We start from the raw sequence: 19,754 nt of genomic DNA on the forward strand, positions 1-19,754 counted from the left end.
TCCGGAAAGACATCATCGGTTTCACTCGGCGCAAACTCTCATCAATACAGGCTGATTTGGTGGTAACTGCTCCAGATGATACAGTAATGAGTACTTGGTTCCAATACTTTGACTGTTTGTAAACGCTATTTCTCCTTCGATCGGTTTTAAATTTCATGTAACTGAAACTATCATCTACTCTGTACTTGGGCAGTGTATATAATATAATTTACCGTTAACAAAAAAAAAATCATTAGTATCATGTTACCGTCCGAATTTAACATTGGTCCGTATCACTTGCTTGCATGCATGGCCGCACCCTTAAATTTGGAGGTTTAGAGATAATATAACACAACAACTTTATTATAAAACATAAAACATCCAACACATAATTCTTCTCAGGTTTCTACATTTGGTCATATAGAACCCGAGAAGCCAAAACCATTTAAACAAACAACATAACTTTAATTTTCCAGAGATTATATATATCTCGACAGAAATATTTATATGAACCGACGTCAAGTCGTCGATTCATTTGCCGTCGCGAGAAGCAGAGACCTGAGCGGCGAAGCTGTCGAGGGAAGTGCCCTCGGACCGATTTCTGCTCACGAGGAATTTTTGGTAGTCGGACCAAGTGAAGTCGGGGTACTTTCTAGAAGTTTCCTCATCAAACTTGAGATCGGGAGGTGGTACGATAAGCTTGTCGTCTTTCGGACAACATGAGAATACCAATGACTTTCGCACTTTGTCTTTGTTCAACACTGCCCTGTGCAAACAGCTCTTGTACTTCCCATTCGATAGGGCCTCCACAGATTAGAAAGGAAAAAGAGAAATCGAAATCAAAGCCCGTACATGTGATAGTCATACAAACCAGTGCTAGATATTTGAAAAATCAAAAGCCGAGTACTATATGCATACAGAGTGATATAAATATATGATTGATAGCCAATTTGCTTAGTAACCCGATAAACGAACCGATCAGGATTGAATTACACATCATCATAACTGAATCGAATCCAATATAAAATTCTAATGGTTATTATTTCTCTAAAACCGAAAAACCGAGTCCCAAAAAAAAACAAAAATAACTAAAAAACCCAAAATTTATTTGATAAAAATCCAAATCGAACCGAATTCAATATAAAAATGGAGTTGTTATATTTTTTCAAACAAAATAATCGAATCTTAGTATAACCGAATCGAAACCCGAGTAACCCAACCCTAATCAAAAGCGTCACACCACATGCAAAAAGGAGAAAGTTATAATTTCTTCAATTATTATTTCTCTAAAACCGAAAAACCGAGTCCGAACCAAATTAAAAAATAATCGAAAAATCCGAATTTTTTTTGAGAAATTTAGTAAATTTTATCAATGAAAATCGAAATCCAACCGAAACGGGCAAATTCAATATAAAAATTAAATTATTATAATTTTTAAAACAAATAATCGAACCTCAGTATAACCAAACCGAATAACCCAACCATAATCAAAAGCATCACATCACATGTAAAAAGGATAATATGTATATATATATATAGGTACGTACCATGAAGACATCGCCCACGTTGATGACGTAGGCACCGGGATAAGGGCGAAGGGTTCGCCACTGGCCACGAGTAAAGTACTCCAAACCGCTGACACCGTCTTGGAGGAGGAGGATGAGAGCGGCTGGGTCGGTGTGGGGACCAGTGCCGAGCGTACGGTCAGGCTGCTTGCACGGCGGGTAGTAGTTGACTCTGAATATGCCCGTACTATCTGCCACGAACCTCCTGTAATATTTCTCGTCCTCTATCCCTAAGCTTGCCCCCATCAGCTCCATTAGCTCCTGAGCCAGCCGTTTCATCGATTCGCAATACCTTTGGTACAATTTCCTGCGTTAACCGATTGGGGTTAGTCAACCCTAATTAGATTAAACTTGAACCGGCCGGTTTAAATACGTCATTTGATGTGCTGAGTAGAAAAAGTTTAAAACTTTATTGGAAAATTTATGGATAAAACTTATCCTGAGTTTAAATCCAAGCATGTGAATGGTATTCATCCGGATTTCCTCTATCTTTTTGGAAGATGTAATTGGTCAAAATCGGTGAACTTCTGAATTATAAAAAAAAATTATCGATAAAAAAGAAAGTTTGAGCATAAAACCATCACTTTTGTGTTAATATAGGTAGGTTTTGCTTTTATTGTCTACGAGAGTATCTGGTTCTGGATCCCGAACATTGAACCAAAACCTTTGACTCTAAAACATAAGTGTTTACGTATAATATATGCATGCATGTATGTTACGTACCCGATCTCCTCGAAATCTTGGCCAAGCTTTGATCTCATAAAATCTTCAACGACCGGAGTTGGACCGACGTCGGTGAAACGAAACGACAACGTTTCACTCCACAGAAGGTTGGAGAATCTCTCGGCGTGAGCCGCCGTATAGCCTTGAAAATCCCCCGGAACCCTCGCCGCCTTTGTTTTCACGTCCATGGGAAGACCGAAGAACCGATTCGTAATCTCGAGCGCCGCTTCCGGCAAACCCGACTCGAGGCCGTGGTTTACGACCTGGAACACACCGACCTCCTCGCACGCCACCCTCACCTCGGCCGCCATCCGCTCCCTCGTGGCCGAGTCGCCACTGAAGAAACCTTGGAGGTCGATGATCGGGACGATGAGGTCACCTTGGGAAGGGATGACATCATTTTCCGGCCATATAAATTCCGCCGGGACGTTTTGTTTGTTCTGAAGATGGGAGAAGTTGAAACCAGATGAGTTGCTCGAGGAACCCATTTCTCTTCTTTTTTTCTTTGGTTTTTTGGTGGGATGAGTCAGCCAAGGGAAGGAATGGCTTAAATAGGGGGAGTTGGCCTTTGATTAAACATCGATTTGATAATCAGCGTCGGTCTGTGTTTAGTTCAATTTCTATCTGCCAATGGATACCATTATTGTTAGCACTTTTTAGTTAATGTGAGTAGATAGCCTAATTAATTAAAATTTATATCAATGGAATCCATATTTGTCTATCAATGGATAATCAACGTCCATCTATCAAAGAATCTATTTCAACCCAGTATTCTTAAAAAACGTGGGGTTTTTTTTAGTTAATGTGAGGAGGTATATTTGTTAAAATTTATTATCTTTTGATACATTTTCCTTTTATGTGTTTTGTTTAGAAACAAAAGGAATTCTTTTTTTCCTTTTTAGCACAAATCCTTCAAAATTTTTAAGGCAGTTTTTTTATAGAAACAAAAATTATTATTTTTTATCATTTACTTTAACATCCTGGATAATTACATCATGATAATCATGGCTATATGTATATTAACACTTTTTAAGATTATAAATGGTCAAAAATTACATTTTTTTAAAGAATTTTATTGCTTTTTAACACATCATTCAAAATCTTTCAGACAGTCTTTTATAGAAAATAATATTTTTATTCATTTACTTCGGTAAGCTCCAAAACGTTCTGGAAACTTTTTTTTTTTTACATTTCATTCGTCGGTACAAAACGATATTATATTAAACCTAAACCTACCCTTACTTTGTTATATATGGACGACGTCAAACCATACCCTTTTATATATTTTCTACATAACTAGTATTATCAATGTGATCACCATATATGTTTGAACGGTGTGATCAGTTTGATCACAATATAATTTTAACGGTGTGACTAGTGCGATCTCGAGATAGGTCATGATAGTCACGCTGGTCATACAAAAAAAATATAAAAAGGTATGATCACTACAAAAAACACTCGCATTACCGACGGAAGTTTCAGTTGCAATAAACGCGGATTTTCGTCGGTGGCTTCTGTTTCCGACAGAAAGCTACGGAACACTTTCCGTCCGTAAACGACTGTCGCAAACATATTCCGGTCGGGAATTCGTCGCACATTTGCGATGGAATACAAGCGTCGGAAATCTGTTGTTCATGCCGACTGATTATTCCGTCGGTAAGTGGGACGGTTACACCTCACAATGTAGTCGAAATTAATCGACGAACATCGTTTTTCCATCGTAAATGCGACGAACATTCCGTCGTATAGGCGTCGCTATTGCCGATGCAATATCCGTCGTAATTGCGACGAAATTTCCATCAGAATTTCGTCGTAATAAGGGACGGGAAAAATGGTCGAAGATTCGTCGCAAAACGACGTCCAGCGACGAAGATTTCCATCGGTCCAACGACAGAGAAAATGATAGAAACATCCGTAGGTCAATGCGACGGAAATTGTGATGACGCATCAGGGAGGGGTTTTTTCGTCGGTATAAGCAGTAAACGACGGAGTATGTCCGTAGAACATACCGACAGAATAGGGTTTACGTATGCAACGCATCAAGGACGGATAATTCCGCTGCAAAATATATTTTTCTGAAATTGAAAAAAAATATAAATTAAAATTATAAAAAAAAAACAAAATCGAAATTGTTTTATATATTACAAAACTAAAAGTTAACGAAACAAATTGTCCGGAGATTTTGTGGATCTTGCATGTCTCGTTGAACGTATGGATTAGGATTGACGGCGGGACTCGGAGCAGATGAACCGGCGGAATCGAGCGGAGGCATAAATCGCTGCATCATCTCCTCTAACCGAGCGATCTTCGTCTGAGCTGCATCAAACTGGGCGATCTTCTCCCGAGTAGCTACAAGTTCCACAGAAGTCTCCTCGTGTTTCCTCTTCAGCTCCTCGACTTCCCGTGTCAGAGATACGTGATGTATCACTGACGACGAAGACGCATAACCACCACCGAACTGACTCGTCAACGCACCAATCCCGTAAATCCGACCGTTCGCACCTGGGGGAATGACCTTTAAAACTATATATAAATAATTTTTATATTTCAACTTATTAAATTACTTACAATAAAAAATTATCTCGAGATACAAATTGTTGATTTTCTGTGAAGTCAATTGCGTTGAACTTGAACCACTGCTCTCGTCTAGCCTCATTCGATCGGTAATCTTCAACTAAATGGTGCCTTCAATTTCTTGGGCACATTGATCCAGATACTCCCATCGATTGACGATGCGTGTCTTACAAGACACGTAGAGCAGACGGTTGAACGCCTTCTTTATCGGTCTACAAATGTTATACTAAAAATTAGTAAAATTAAAAAACAAATAAAATAATTCTCACAAAATACTTACAATATCGAGAGCAACTTTGACAAACGATCTTCTCCCCGCGGTGTGAGTCCTGAGGGCATGGTCGCAGGCAGACCTCGCCTTTCGATTCGTCGAGGCAATCCGACTCTTCTGTTGAGATTCGTCTAAATCCCACATTTCCTCCAACTGCACCCAGACATCTGAACTAATCCACTCAGGCTTCTTCCGCAAGCATTTCAACCTATAAGTGTTATCTCGCAATCTCGCACCGAGACAATCCTTCCTTGCACGATGGACGACATCATGCACAGAAGGGTTCCAGTAGTAAGATTGCTTTAAATAAAATGTATTAGTTATTTAACACTAACAAAATAGTAAACAAAAAACAACGTTAATACACAATACCGCAAAAGCAGCAAACCATTGCTCCAAGACTTCTTGAGAAAGTTGAGAGATCCTATGCCACGGGCCATGAAAATCAGAACTATGATCGTTGTGACACTTTCAACCAATTGATCATTCCGATCAAACCTATGATATTAAGAAATATTAATTAAGTTTAACAATATTTGTTATTATCATACACGAAAGTGGTTCGCGGATTATACTTACCACAACACTCCATCAGTCGGGTCAAGATTCAGACAAGGTTGTTGTCGACGACTCTCTGATGACAGGATCTCTCTAAACGTGATCCCGACATAAATAGAGCGATGGCTGGAACCGCCAGCCTCAAACGCAGCTTGGAGAGTACCCTGGCCAGTGAAACTTGATCCAATTGAGGAGGATCAGGGGTTCCTTGACTTTGGATCATTGGTGATCCAACACCAAGACCCCATGATCGAGTACTGTTCCCGCTATGACTACCAGAATGAGAACCTGAACCACATCTTTCGTGACTCATCTACAAGTTCATTAGAATAGATTATTACATAGGTAATGAAACCTGACCCCTAAACCCTAAACAGAAACCCGAATCCCTAAACCTTAAACCATAAAACCCTAGCCCAAAATCCTAACCGTAACCCTGCCTAACCCTAACCCTAACCCTAACCCTAATCCAAACCTAAACCCTAACCCTAACCCTAACCCTAACCCTACTCCTACTCTTAAGACATAAACCCTAAACATCATCGAAACCCTATGCAAGACCCAAACGAAAACCCTGAAACCCTAACCCTAAACTCGCAGACCCCAACTAAACCCTAAAACACTAACCCTAAATCCCAGACCCCAAATTAAATGAAAACCTAACCGAAACCTCTAAACCTAACCGAAACCCCACCATAACCCTGAAACGAAACCATTTATATTTATATACAAGCAAAACTGACCATGTATAAACTGATATATACATACAGAAACATATATACGCAGGTAAATAGATCGAAATCCAAGAAACTACGCAAAAATATCGAAATAGAAGAAACAAAGTGTGAGAAACGGGGTTATGAACTAAGACAACTCCCAGTGGAGAGCAGGCGGGCGAGCACAGCGGAGATAAGGCGTGGACAGGGAGGCGGAGAAGAGGCGACAAACACAACGGAAGGGAGGCGATGAACACGGCAGATTCCGCGAGAGAGGCAAAACGAACTTAGAAGGAATTTCGCATTTTTGAGGGGAAAGGACGAATTCTTCATCTTTATTTAAATCTGCGAGGGAAATGTCCATCGTAGATTGGGTCAGAATCATTAAAACGTTGGTGCCACGTCAACATTAGCGACGGATTGTCTGTCAGAACAACGCATTTCCCGAAGATCTCTGCATGATCTGATAACTTTCCGATGGATAGTTCCGTCGCCGAGGGTCGGAAACATTAAATCATCGATGCCACGTCAACATTAGTGACCTATTCTCCGTCGGGACAACGCGTTTCCCAAAAACCTCTGCATTATATGATGTTTCTGCACATTACGAAAGATAATGTCGTCGCCCAAGGTCGGGAACATTAAATCATCTTTTCCACATCAACATTGTCGACGGATTGTGCATCGGAACATCTGTCGCACGGTGTAAACTTCCTGCGCACGATTACGATACGTGGAGACTGTTGGTTTAGTTCTCTATCATGTAATGCTATATGAGCTTTATTTAGATACATTTGATGTATTGACACTTACTATGGTTATATGGATGAGTGTTTGATTCATTACATGTTATGCATACTTTAATATGTTATGAAATCTATGTATTGTTATGAACAATACTAAACACCCTAGTCATATGTCATTGTGGGAACAATGATGTACTAAGACTAGTATGATGTGTGATAGATGATCATAAAGATGATCATGGGTATTGGATACGATCACAATCATAAGTATTCATTGGAGAACGGAATACTGCAATGATATGCATGAGATTGTCACATGGACTACCGTCATGACTGGAATCTCATGTGACGGTTCCATGATTGGATCCTATGACTTGAGATATCTATAGAATCCAACATGAGGAGTTGCGTACTTTGAATAAGTCAAACGTCCTGCGTAACAATAGGACTATAAAGGCGTGTATCAGGTATGACACGAATCATGTGCTGGATTATAGATAGTCAAAATGGGATTTGTGCCTCGTAAAAGAGAGAGATATCGCTGGACCCCGCGTGAGAGCGAGACTGTAGAAATGTGTGGCCATACTATAGACGAACGTCGTCTATTTCGTACAGTCGAACTCAGTGAACAAGAAAGCAGTCGAATCAAATAAGGTGGCATCTCCATGCCTTATGTTCGACATATGATATCGTGATACAAAAGGATCATCAACCGGAATCATCACTGACATTCGTAAGATCATGAACAAACTCTATTCGAGTTAGGTAGTCATAGTGTCTTGCTAGAAACCGCCTATGACTTGTATACCCGAGATGGAGATTTCGGGTTATACTGCTATCTCGAATGAGCCTACAGGGTCACACATGCAGGGAATGACAAATGCATGAGAAAATGGTGAAAAACTGAGACAGACGGTCCAGAGCTGACGAACCAGAAGGGCCAGACCCGATGGTCCAGAAGGTTCAAACCCGACGGTCCAGAGCATGGTAGTCTGTCCGTTCCAGAGTTACATGGAACAGACGGACCACGTAACGCAGACCATCCATTCCGAAATGTCTGGAACGGACGATCCACGTGTAAATCTGGACCGTTCGTTCCGACTTTCGGGATTTTCGAAAATAAACCAAAATTAGGGTTAATCACTTTATAAGAAGGAGATTAAGAACCCTAATTGGGTAGAGACAAAAAAGAGAAATTCTACAGACCTCTAGGTGAGCTTTGAGGGTCTAAGAAGTGATCTAAATCCGTTTTCTCAAAGCACATTATCGAATAGCAGATTCGGATCCTAGCAGACAAGTTCCAATCGTTGGAATCCATCCCAGATGTGGATACGTGTAGAGGGCGAGGTAATCTTCCTCCCTTTTGTGATCGGACGAACACATCAATTGATACAGGCCCCAAATCGATTGAGGTAAGTGTTCTTAACGTTTCTACGATTCATACATGCATGGTTCTAGGGTTTATTAGAAATTTTGTTTTACATCCGGTGCGCAAACCCTAGAATCGATCTCTTAGGAATTAGATTCGCTATAGAGATCCCAGGAAACCCCAACAGAAACTATCCGACGGAAAGTTCGATGGAATTAACTGCCGACGAAAATTCCGCCGCATACCGTCGGTAGTGTGTATGTTATTAAAAAAAATTAAAACAAAAAACACAAAAAGAAAAAGTTAAATTATACAATGCATAATACAAACATTATTCAAACGATCCATGTTCAGAATTACCGGTTGATTCTCTATTGGAATCTTCGGTGTTGTCGGCATTATCATCGATTCCAACCTCGAATTCCTCAAATTCTCCATCCGACTATGTGAGTCTTTCAATATCGATTGGGACATCAAGTTGTACAACAACCCTAATATCTTCATACTGAAGAGGAATATGGTCTAGTTCTTTGTCGTCAATTATAGTGCGCCTCGGTGTGACCTTTACAACAACCCTCTAGTCGACATCATTTCTCCGCTTCACTTTCTTCGGGTATGGTACAAAATGTTGGTTTAATACTCTATGATGTACTGCTATATGAGCTTTATCTTGATACATTTGATGTATTGACACTTACTATGGTTATATGGATGAGTGTTTGATTCATTACATGTTATGCATACTTTAATATGTTATGAAAGCTATGTATTGTTATGAACAATACTCAACTCCCTAGTCATATATCATTTTGGGAACAATGATGTACTAAGACTAGTATGATGTGTGATAGATGATCATAAAGATGATCATGGATATTGGATACGATCACAATCACAGGTATTGCTTGGAGAACGGAATAGTGGAATGACCCGCATGAGATTGTCACGTGGACGAGCGCCATGACTTGAATCCCATGTGAAGGTTCCATGATTGGATCCTGTGACCTGAGATATCTACGGAATCCAACATAAGGAGTTGCGTACTTTGAATCCGTCAAACGTCCTGCGTAACAGGAGGACTATAAAGGCGTGTATCAAGTACGACACGAATCATGTGCAGGATTGTAGATAGTCAAGATGGAATTTGTACCTCTCGTAAAAGAGAGAGATATCGCTGGACCCCTTGTGTGAGGAGACTGTAGAAATGTGTGGCCACACTATAGACGAGCGTCGTCTATTTCATACAGTCAAACACTGTGAACGAGAAAACATTCGAATCAGATAAGGTGGCTTCTCCAAGCCTTATGCTCGACATATGATATCATGATACAAAAGGATCATCAACCGGAATCATCACTGACATTCGTAAGATCACGAACAAACTCTATTCGAGATAGGTAGTCATAATGTCTTGGTAGAGACCGTCTATGACATGTATACTCGAAATAGAGATTTCTTGTTATACTGCTATATCGGATGAGCCTACAGGGTTACACACATAGGAAAGGACAAATTTTCGAGAGAAGACAAGAAATTTCCGGTGACGCGGAGGCGAGACCGACAAGTCCACGCGTCTGGACCGGTCGGTCTAGGCTGAGCCTACAGGGTTACACACATAGGAAAGGACAAATTTTCGAGAGAAGACAAGAAATTTCCGGTGACACGGAGGCGAGACCGACAAGTCCAGAGGTCTGGACCGATCGGTCCAGGCTTTCCTAGACCGACCGGTCCAGACGCGTGGACCGGTCGGTCCAGAGGTAATGAACATGATTTCTCAGATCTTTAGAGCACGATTTCTCAGATCTTTTGAGACCATGGCGCATTGGAGAATGAGTTCTTCAGTCCTAACAGACAAGTTCCAAGCCGTTGAAATCCTTTTCGTCGTGTGGATACGTGTAGAGGGCGAGGTAATCTTCCTGTCTTTGTGATCGGATAAACACGTCAATTGAAACAGGTCCCGGATCGATTGAGGTAAGTGTTCTAACGTTTCTACAATTCATGTATGCATGGTTTTAGGGTTTACAGAAAATTTTTGTTTTACATCCAATGCGCAAACTCTAGAACCGATCTCTTATGAATTAGATTCGCTGTAGAGATCCCAGAAAATCCCAATAGTTGTATGAGAGCCTGGTTTCTTTATATGATTTCGTAGAACCCGATCACGCACGTTATAGGGTTTAAATCGTTAAATCCATGTTTGCTTTGATGCTATGCATGAATTGATTGTAAATCTAGAGTAGATTTCGTTTCTCTATTGCATAGTGTGCAAGAGGTTCGTGTTCTGAGTTCACAGGCGAAAACCGAGTCGAATTCGGATCTGAATCGGGGCCGAGACGATGAAAAACGTGATCTGATCACGTTTTCACCTGGACCGATCGGCCTGGTCCTCTGGACCGATCGGTCTAGGGTTTCGTCTTTTCTCGTCTAGACCGAAAGGTCTAGACCAACCGGTCTGCATGTGTGGACCGATCGGTCCAGGTCATGGTCCAGACCGAACGGTCTGACCATTCCGTATCGATCAGACCGAGGTTCATATGGACCGACCGGTCTACACCTCGGGAGAGACCAAAATTTTTCGGTTCTTCATTTCGCGATCTGATTTGAGCAATAGTTGCTTAAACCGATCAGCTGTGATTCAAAATAACATGATTTAATCTTATGGATGGTTCATAGTGAATGAATACATGCAACTTAGTCAAGATATTAGATTTACTTTGTTGAGTGAGAGCTTCGGCAAGATGGAGAAATGGTGGTTCTCATAGCTTGAAAGTAGATGTTTGATCTAAGTGTGATTTAAAAATCTGTTTTATATAATGCTAAGCTAATACATTCCATTACTAGAGCACTTGTCAAGGCATCGATCGTCCGTATCACGAGTCATGCCAAAGCTGAGCGTGCCGGATTATCTTTGTGAGGCAAGGTGGAAACTCGTGGTTCCCACAGCTTGAATATGGTTTAGCTTAGGTTAAGTTGTCAAGTTTGACTTGAGACTTAACGGTACAGGTGAGATGAGTATGCAATGATATTTGATATCGTAGTCTCATAAAAGATCTAAGAGTCACATTGGATGTGATTGACATTAGATGTCTACCTAAATAGCATAAAGCTGAGTGTAACAACTCATTCTTATGTGAAATATGGATCTTAGTCCCATATAGAAAATTATTGTAGGGTTATTTTTCTTTATGGGAATATAGGTCGTATATGCATCTATGTTGTCATTGATTGGTGATGGACTAGCTGGTAGTGGATCATTGATAGAATCTGCATTTTGTTTTTCTTCGTTGTGTTTTGTCTTTTTCTGTAGGACATGGCGTCAACCGGTGGCGTACCGAGTTTGACTATGCGATCTATCCTTGAGAAGGATAAGTTGACCGGGATGAACTTCTTGGACTGGTATCGTTACCTGAGAATTGTTCTCAAGCACGACAAGAAGTCATACGTCTTGGAAGGGGCTCTACCTCTAGAGCCTGCGGCCAATGCAACAAGGCCGTCAATGATGCTTGATTGAAGCATCAGACAGACAACAACGAGATTTCCTGTCCCATGTTTGAGGGGAGTATGACACCGAATCTGCAAAGGTAGTTTGAGGGGAAGAGCTTGTTTGATATGATCGAATAACTCAAGACCATGTTTCAGGAGCTAGCGCGTACTGAAAAGTACAAGACGCTGAAAGCTCTGGTGAAGACGAAGATGCCGAGAGGCAACATGAGAGCTCATATTGATGAACTTGAGTGCATGGGAATGAGGCTTGATAATGACTTGGCCATGGACCTGATCCTGATGTCATTATCCGAGGACTATAATCAGCTCGTGATGCAGTACCATATGCATGGGATGAATAAGAGCTTAGCCGAACTGCATGGGATGCTGAAATCGGCTGAGTAGGATATCGTGGTCCCTAAGACTGTGCTTTCTATTGAGAAAAACTCCAACAAGAAGCGGAGGGGTAAAGCGAAAAAGAAGGTGGGGAAGAAGGCAAAAGTTGCTTCTACGCCTAAACCTAGGCCTGAGAAGGGTGACTGTCATTACTGGGAGTGTCTGGACACTGGAAGCATAATTGTCACCTTTATTTAGAGGATCTGAAGGATAAGAAGCTTGATGAAGCTTCTACCTCAGGTATTCATGTTATAGAAGCTAACATCTGTACTACAACTTCATGGGTATTGGATATCGACAGTGCCTCACACATTTGTGGAAATGTGCAGGGTCTAAGAAGAAGTAGGATGCTGGCAAAGGGAGAAGCGGATCTGTGTCGTAGGAAATGGAGCAAGAGTTGCTACATTGTGTGTTGGCGTTTACGATTTGCATCTTATTTCTGGACTTGTTTTAGAATTAAGTAATTGTTACTATGTGCCTGCGATTAGCAGAAACATTATTTCTATTTCATGTCTAGATTTGGATGGTTTTCGATTTGTGATTGAGAACTCGAGATTGATGATTTATCGAGACAATATTTACTATGGTAATGGTTATCTTGTAAATGGTTTATACGTCTTGAATGATCAGCCTTCGAACTCAATATCATCCATCTATAACATAAGTGCTAAACGGTTTAAGCCGAACTACTTAAACCCGACCTTCCTCTGGCATTGTCGTTTAGGCCATATAAACGAGAAACACATTCAGATGCTTCATCATGAAGTTCTTCTGGACTCATTTAACTTCAAGTCTCTTGAATCTTGCGAGTCTTGTTTGATGGACAAGATGACAATGCATCCTTTCAAGGGGAAAGGACAGACGACAGAGTTATTGGCTCTCATACATAGTGATGTATGCGGACCAATGAGCTGTCTAGCTAGAGGAGGTTATCTGTATTTCGTTACGTTCACTGATGATTTCAGTCGATACGATTATGTCTATTTAGTTAGACATAAATCTGAAACACTTGAAATGTTCAAGGCATTCAAAAACAAAGTACAGAACCAGCTTGGTAAGACGATCAAGACACTTCGATCTGATCGTGGTGGCGAGTATTTGAGCCAAGAGTTCACTGACTATCTGGTTGATTGTAGTATTGTATTACAATTAGCTCCTCCTGGAACGCCACAATGGAACGACGTGTCTCAACGAAGGAAACGAACACTGTTAGATATGGTTCGATCGATGATGAGTTAGACATATCTTCCAAAGTCCTTTTGGAGCTATGCTTTAGAGACCGCTGCGTACCTGCTGAATAGGAGTAGTCGGCTGAAACGACACCATATGAGATATGGACGGGGAAGCGTCCCGCGTTGTCTTTCTTCAGAATATGGGGTTGCGACGCTTATGTGAAGCGTCTGATAACTGATAAGTTATGCTCCAAATCTGATAAATGTTTATTTGTAGGCTATCCTAAAGAAACTAAGGGTTACTACTTCTATATTCCGGCAGAGAACAAGGTGTTTATTGCCACGAATGCGACTTTTATGGAGCGAGAGTTCATCTCCAAAAGAGTCAGTGGGAGTAGGATCGAACTTGAGGAAGTTCGAGAGCAACAGATAGACGCTGAGCCGAGTGAACAAGTTGAAGATGTTCAACCTGTATCACTACCAGTTGAGACTCAACCTTCGACTAGTGAACCTCGGAGATCAGGCAGGATTCGTCAAGAGCCGGTGAGATATGGTTTTCTCGTGACTGGGAATGAGGAGCTCATGTTATTAGAACATGATGAGCCTTCCACATACCCAGAGGCTATGGCGATTCCCGACTCCGAGAAATGGCACGAGGCTATGAAGTCCGAGAGCCATGTCAGACAACCAAGTATGGACTCTGGTTGATGCATCTGAAGGGATAAAACCTATCGAATGCAAGTGGATCTTCAAGAAGAAGACAAACATGGATGACAATGTGCACACGTATAAGGCAAGACTTGTGACGAAACGATTCCGTCAGATTCACGGTATTGACTATGATGATACTTTTTCGCCTGTAGTCATGCTGTAGTCCATCAGGATCTTACTTTCCATAGCCACATATTACGACTATGAGATATGAAAAATGGATGTCAAGACCGTGTTCCTTAACGGAAACTTGACCGAGGATGTGTACATGACACAACCCGAAGATTTTGTCGATCCAAGGAATCCGAGGATGGTGTGCAAGCTTCAAAGGTCCATCTATGGACTGAAGCAGGCTTCGAGAAGGTAGAACCTTCGTTTTGATGAGACAATCAAAAGGTTTGGTTTCTCAGAGAACGAGGACGAGCCATGCGTTTACAAGAAGGTCAGTGGGAGAACAATAGTATTTCTAGTGCTATACGTGGATGACATTCTCTTAATAGGGAATGACGTTCCTACCTTGCAAGACGTAAAGTCTTGGCTGAGAACGCAGTTCTCTATGAAGGACCTAGGAGAAGCACCCTATACTTTAGGCATCAAGATCTATAGAGATAGATCGAGGCGACTTCTGGGATTGAGTCAAAGTACTTACATCGATAAGGTCTTGAAACGGTTCAAGATGCAAGATTCCAAGAAATGAACCTTACCGATGAGCAGTGGCACAGTTCTCTGCAAGAGTCAGTGAGTGTCCTTCAACACCTGATGAGAGGGAATGCATCAACACGATTCCATATGCTTCGGCGATTGGATCCATCATGTACGCCATGCTTTGTACTCGACCGGATGTATCCTATGCGTTCAACAATACCAGTAGATACCAGTAAGATCTAGGCGAGTCACACTGGATCGCCGTCAAGAACATCCGGAAGTACTTGAGAAGGACTAAGGATGTGTTCTTGGTATACGGTGGGTCGGGAGACGAGCTCGCTGTAAGTGGTTACACCGATGCTAGTTTTCAGTCAGACCCCGATGACTACAGATCGCAGTCTGGCTCTGTTTCTGCTTGAACGGAGCCGCTGTAAGCTGGAAAAGTTCTAAGCAAGCGACCGTTGCAGATTCTACTAGAGAAGCTGAATATATAGCAGCGTCGGACGCAGCAAAGGAAGCTGTTTGGATCAGATAGGACCCGAATCTTCTATTCGGTATATCGCTTCGAGAAAACGAGACTTAGAACTCATTGAACTCTTTGGATCTCACCAAAAGCTCTCAAAGTTCTGCCAAAGACGATTCAAAAATTCTCTGTTCTAATTAGGGTTTTAATCTCCTTCTTATAAAGTGATTTTACCCTAATTTCGGTTTAATTTTTGAAAAACCCGAAGCCTGGAACGGACGGTCCAGAAAAGCACATGGACCGTCCGTTCCAGACCTTCTGGAACGGACAGTCCGTTCTGGACCGTCGGGTCTAGACCTGGCGGACCGTCGGGTCTAGCCCTTCTGGTCCGTCCGTTCCAGCCCCTTCCGTCTCTGTCTTTTCCGTCGTTTTTCTCGTGCGTTTTGTCCTTTCCTGCGTGTGTGACCCTGTAGGCTCATTCGATATAGAAGTATAACCCGAAATCTCTATTTCGGATATACATGTCATAGGCGGTCTCTAGCAAGACACTATGACTACCTATCTCGAATACAGTTTGTTCGTGATCTTACGAACGCCAGAGATGATTCCGGCTGATGATCCTTTTGCATCGCGATATCATATATCGAACATAAGGCATGGACGAGCCACCTTATCTGATTCGACTGCTTTCTCGTTCACTGAGTTCGACTGTCTGAAATAGACAACGCTCATCTACAGTGCGGCCACACATTTCTACAGTCTCACTCACACGAGGGGCCCAGCGATATCTCTCTCTTTTACAAGAGGTGCAAATCTCGTCTTGACTATCTACAATCCAGTACATGATTCGTGTCGTACCTGATACACGCCTTTATAGTTCTCCTGTTACGCAGAACGTTTGACGTATTCAAAGCACGCAACTCCTCATGTCAGATTCCATAGATATCTCAGGTCTTAGGATCCAATCATGGAACCGTCATATGAGATTCAAGTCATTACGTTAGTCTCTGTGACAATCTCATGTGGGTCAATCCGGTATTCCGTTCTCCAATGAATACCTATGATTGTGATCGTATCCAATACCTATGATCATCTCTATGATCATCAATCACACATCATACTAGTCTTTATTATATCATTATTCCCACAATGATATACGACTAGGGAGTTTAGTATTGTTCATAACAATACATGGATTTCATAACATATCTAGTATGCAAAATACGTAATGAATCAAACACTCATCCATAAATCATAAAAAGCGTCAATACATCAAATATATCCAAGTAAAGCTCGCAAACAGTACATCATAGAGCATTAAACCAACAATTTGGAGGATCTGAAGGATAAGAATCTTGATGAAGCTTCTGCCTCAAGTATTCATGTTATAGAAGCTAACATTTGTACTACATCTTCGTGGGTATTGGATCCCGGCAGTGCCTCACACATTTGTGGAAATGTGCAGGGACTAAGAAGAAGTAGGATGCTGGCGAAGGGAGAAACGGATCTACGCGTCGGAAATGGAGCAAGAGTTATTGCATTGTGTGTTGGCGTTTATGATTTGCATCTTCCTTCTGGACTTGTTTTAGAATTAAGTAATTGTTACTATGTGCCTGCGATTAGCAGAAACATTATTCCTATTTCATGTCTGGATTTGGATGGTTTTCGATTTGTGATTGAGAACTCGAGTTTGATGATTTATCGAGACAATATTTACTATGGTAATGGTTATCTTGTGAATGGTTTATATCTCTTGAATGATTAGCCTTCGAACTCGATATCATCCATCTATAACTGAGTGCTAAACGGTTTAAGCCGAACTACTTAAACCCGACCTTCCTCTGGCATTGTCGTTTATGCCACATAAACGAGAAACGCATTCAGAAGCTTCATCATGAAGGGCTTCTGGACTCATTTGACTTTGAGTCTCTTGAGTCTTGCAAGTCTTGTTTGATGGGCAAGATGACAAAACATCCTTTCAAGGGGAAAGGACATAGAGCGACAGAGTTATTGACTCTATATATAGTGATGTATGCAGACCAATGAGCTGTCCAGCTAGAGGAGGTTATCTGTATTTCGTTTCGTTCACTGATGATTTCAGTCGATACGGTTATGTCTATTTGATGAGACATAAGTCTGAAACACTTGAAATGTTCAACGCATTCAGGATCGAAGTACAGAACCAGCTTGACAAGACGATCAAGATTCTTCAATCTGATCGAGGTGGCAAGTATTTGAGCCCAGAGTTCACTGATTATCTGGTTGATTGTGATATTGTATCACAATTAATTCCTACTGGAACGCCGCAGTGGAATGGCGTGTCGGAACGGAGGAACCGAACACTATTAGATATGGTTCGATCGTTGATGAGTCAGACATTTCTTCCGAAGTCCTTCTGGGGCTATGCTTTAGAGACCGCTGCGTACATGCTGAACAGGAGTCCAAAGAAGCTGGCTGAAATGACACCATATGAGATATGGACAGGGAAGCGTCCCGCGTTGTCTTTTGTTAGAATTTGGGGTTGCAGTGCTTATGTGAAGCGTCTGATGACTGACAAGTTATCCTCCAAGTCTGACAAGTGTTTGTTTGTAGGCTACCCTAAGGAAACTAAGGGTTACTACTTCTATATTCTGGCAGAGAACAAGGTGTTTATTGCCAGGAATGCGACTTTTATGGAGCGAGAGTTCGTCTCCATAAGAGTCAATGGGAGTAGGATCGAACTTGAGGAAGTTTGAGAGCAACAGATAGACGTTGAGCCGAGTAAACAAATTGAAGACATTCAACCTGTATCACTGCCAGTTGAGACTAAACCTTCAATTAGTGAACCTCGGAGATCAGGCAGGATTCGTTAAGACCTGTGAGATATGGTTTTCTCGTAACTGGGAATGAGGAGCTCATGTTATTAGAACATGATGAGCCTTCCACATACTCAGAGGCTATGGCGACTCCCGACTCCGAGAAATGGCACGAGGCTATGAAGTCCAAGATGCAATCTATGTCAGACAACCAATTGTGGACTCTGGTTGATGCATCTGAAGGGGTAAAACCATCGGATGCAAGTGGATCTTCAAAAAGAAGACAGACATGGATGGCAACGTGTACACGTATAAGGCATGACTTGTGGCGAAAGGATTCCGTCAAATTCATGGTATTGACTATGATGAGACTTTTTCACCTATAGTCATGCTGAAGTCCATCAGGATCCTACTTGCCATAGCCGCATATTATGACTACGAGATACGGCAAATGGATGTCAAGACTGCGTTCCTTAACGGGAACTTGACCGAGGATGTGTACATGACACCACCCGAAGGTTTTGTCGATCCAAAGAACCCGAGGAAGGTGTGCAAGTTTCAGAGGTCCATTTATGTACTGAAGTAGGCTTCGACAAGCTGGAACCTTCGCTTTGATGAGACAATCAAAAGGTTTGGTTTATCAAAGAAACGAGGATGAGCCATGTGTTTACAAGAAGGTCAGTGGGAGCACAACAGTATTTCTAGTGCTATACGTGGATGACATTCTCCTGATAGGGAATGACGTTCCTATATTTTAGGCATCAAGATATATAGAGATAGATCGAGGTGACTTCTGGGATTGAGTCAGATTCGACACCTAATGAGTAAGAACGCATGGATAGAATTCCATATGATTCGACAATTGGATCCATCATGTATACCATGCTTTGTACTCGACCGGATGTGTCCTATGCATTGAGCATTACGAGTAGATGATCACTTGCGTGACGAGCTTTAAATTTATACCCGACACACAACTAATCCGCAAGTATACGGATGTCGTAGTACCGGGGTCGAACACAAGGACTTAAGCGGTTAAGCTAGGAATCGACTAAAACTAGGAAAATGGAGAAAATAAAATCGGAGAATTGTTTTTGTTGGTTTTCGTAAGTTGCAGAAAATTAAAAGAAAGAAAGTAAAATCAAAGACAATCACAATTCAAGAGGAGATAATCGATGGGAAAGGTTATGGGAATCGGGTTTCACCGATCATGCAAGGATGCCGTAAAGGATTATGGACCTAGATCATGCTCGTTCTAAGGTGAGGGATTCGAAAACTAAGGTCGGGTTCGGTTCTCTCAAACCGAAAACCCGCTATCCAAGAGGGCACTCTAGCCATTTTCATGGTCTAGAGAAAAATCCCGAATGCATTAAATTCCCTTATCATAATCCTAGATTAAACCGAATCAAATTTCTTCGGATTCAATTTCAACCCAATTGATTGAATGCATCAAGAGACCAAGAACCCATGTCTCCATGTAATTCACAATCCTAAAATCTACCCACAAAATTCTCATCCAATAGGTAACATTAAACACCATTCAATCAACCTCTAGCAATCAAAACCCAAACAATTGCATCACTCAATT

The 19,754-nt window shown here is 41.5% G+C and overlaps 1 protein-coding gene across 1 annotated transcript; it reads right to left on the reverse strand.

Annotated features, from left to right (window-relative positions):
- Window positions 1–321: 321 nt before the first annotated feature.
- Window positions 322–2,779, reverse strand: LOC104808423 (gibberellin 20 oxidase 5-like). Its single transcript, XM_010534102.1, has 3 exons — window positions 2,268–2,779; window positions 1,527–1,851; window positions 322–783 (listed from the first exon to the last, which is right to left on the reverse strand). Exons 1-3 carry the CDS (start codon window positions 2,753–2,755, stop codon window positions 511–513), a joined length of 1,086 nt encoding a protein of 361 aa, XP_010532404.1. The 5' UTR covers window positions 2,756–2,779; the 3' UTR covers window positions 322–510.
- Window positions 2,780–19,754: the final 16,975 nt, after the last annotated feature.

The sequence above is a fragment of the Tarenaya hassleriana genome, unplaced genomic scaffold (assembly GCF_000463585.1).
Source record: "Tarenaya hassleriana unplaced genomic scaffold, ASM46358v1 Cleome143, whole genome shotgun sequence".
In the NCBI taxonomy this organism is placed as follows: domain Eukaryota; kingdom Viridiplantae; phylum Streptophyta; class Magnoliopsida; order Brassicales; family Cleomaceae; genus Tarenaya; species Tarenaya hassleriana.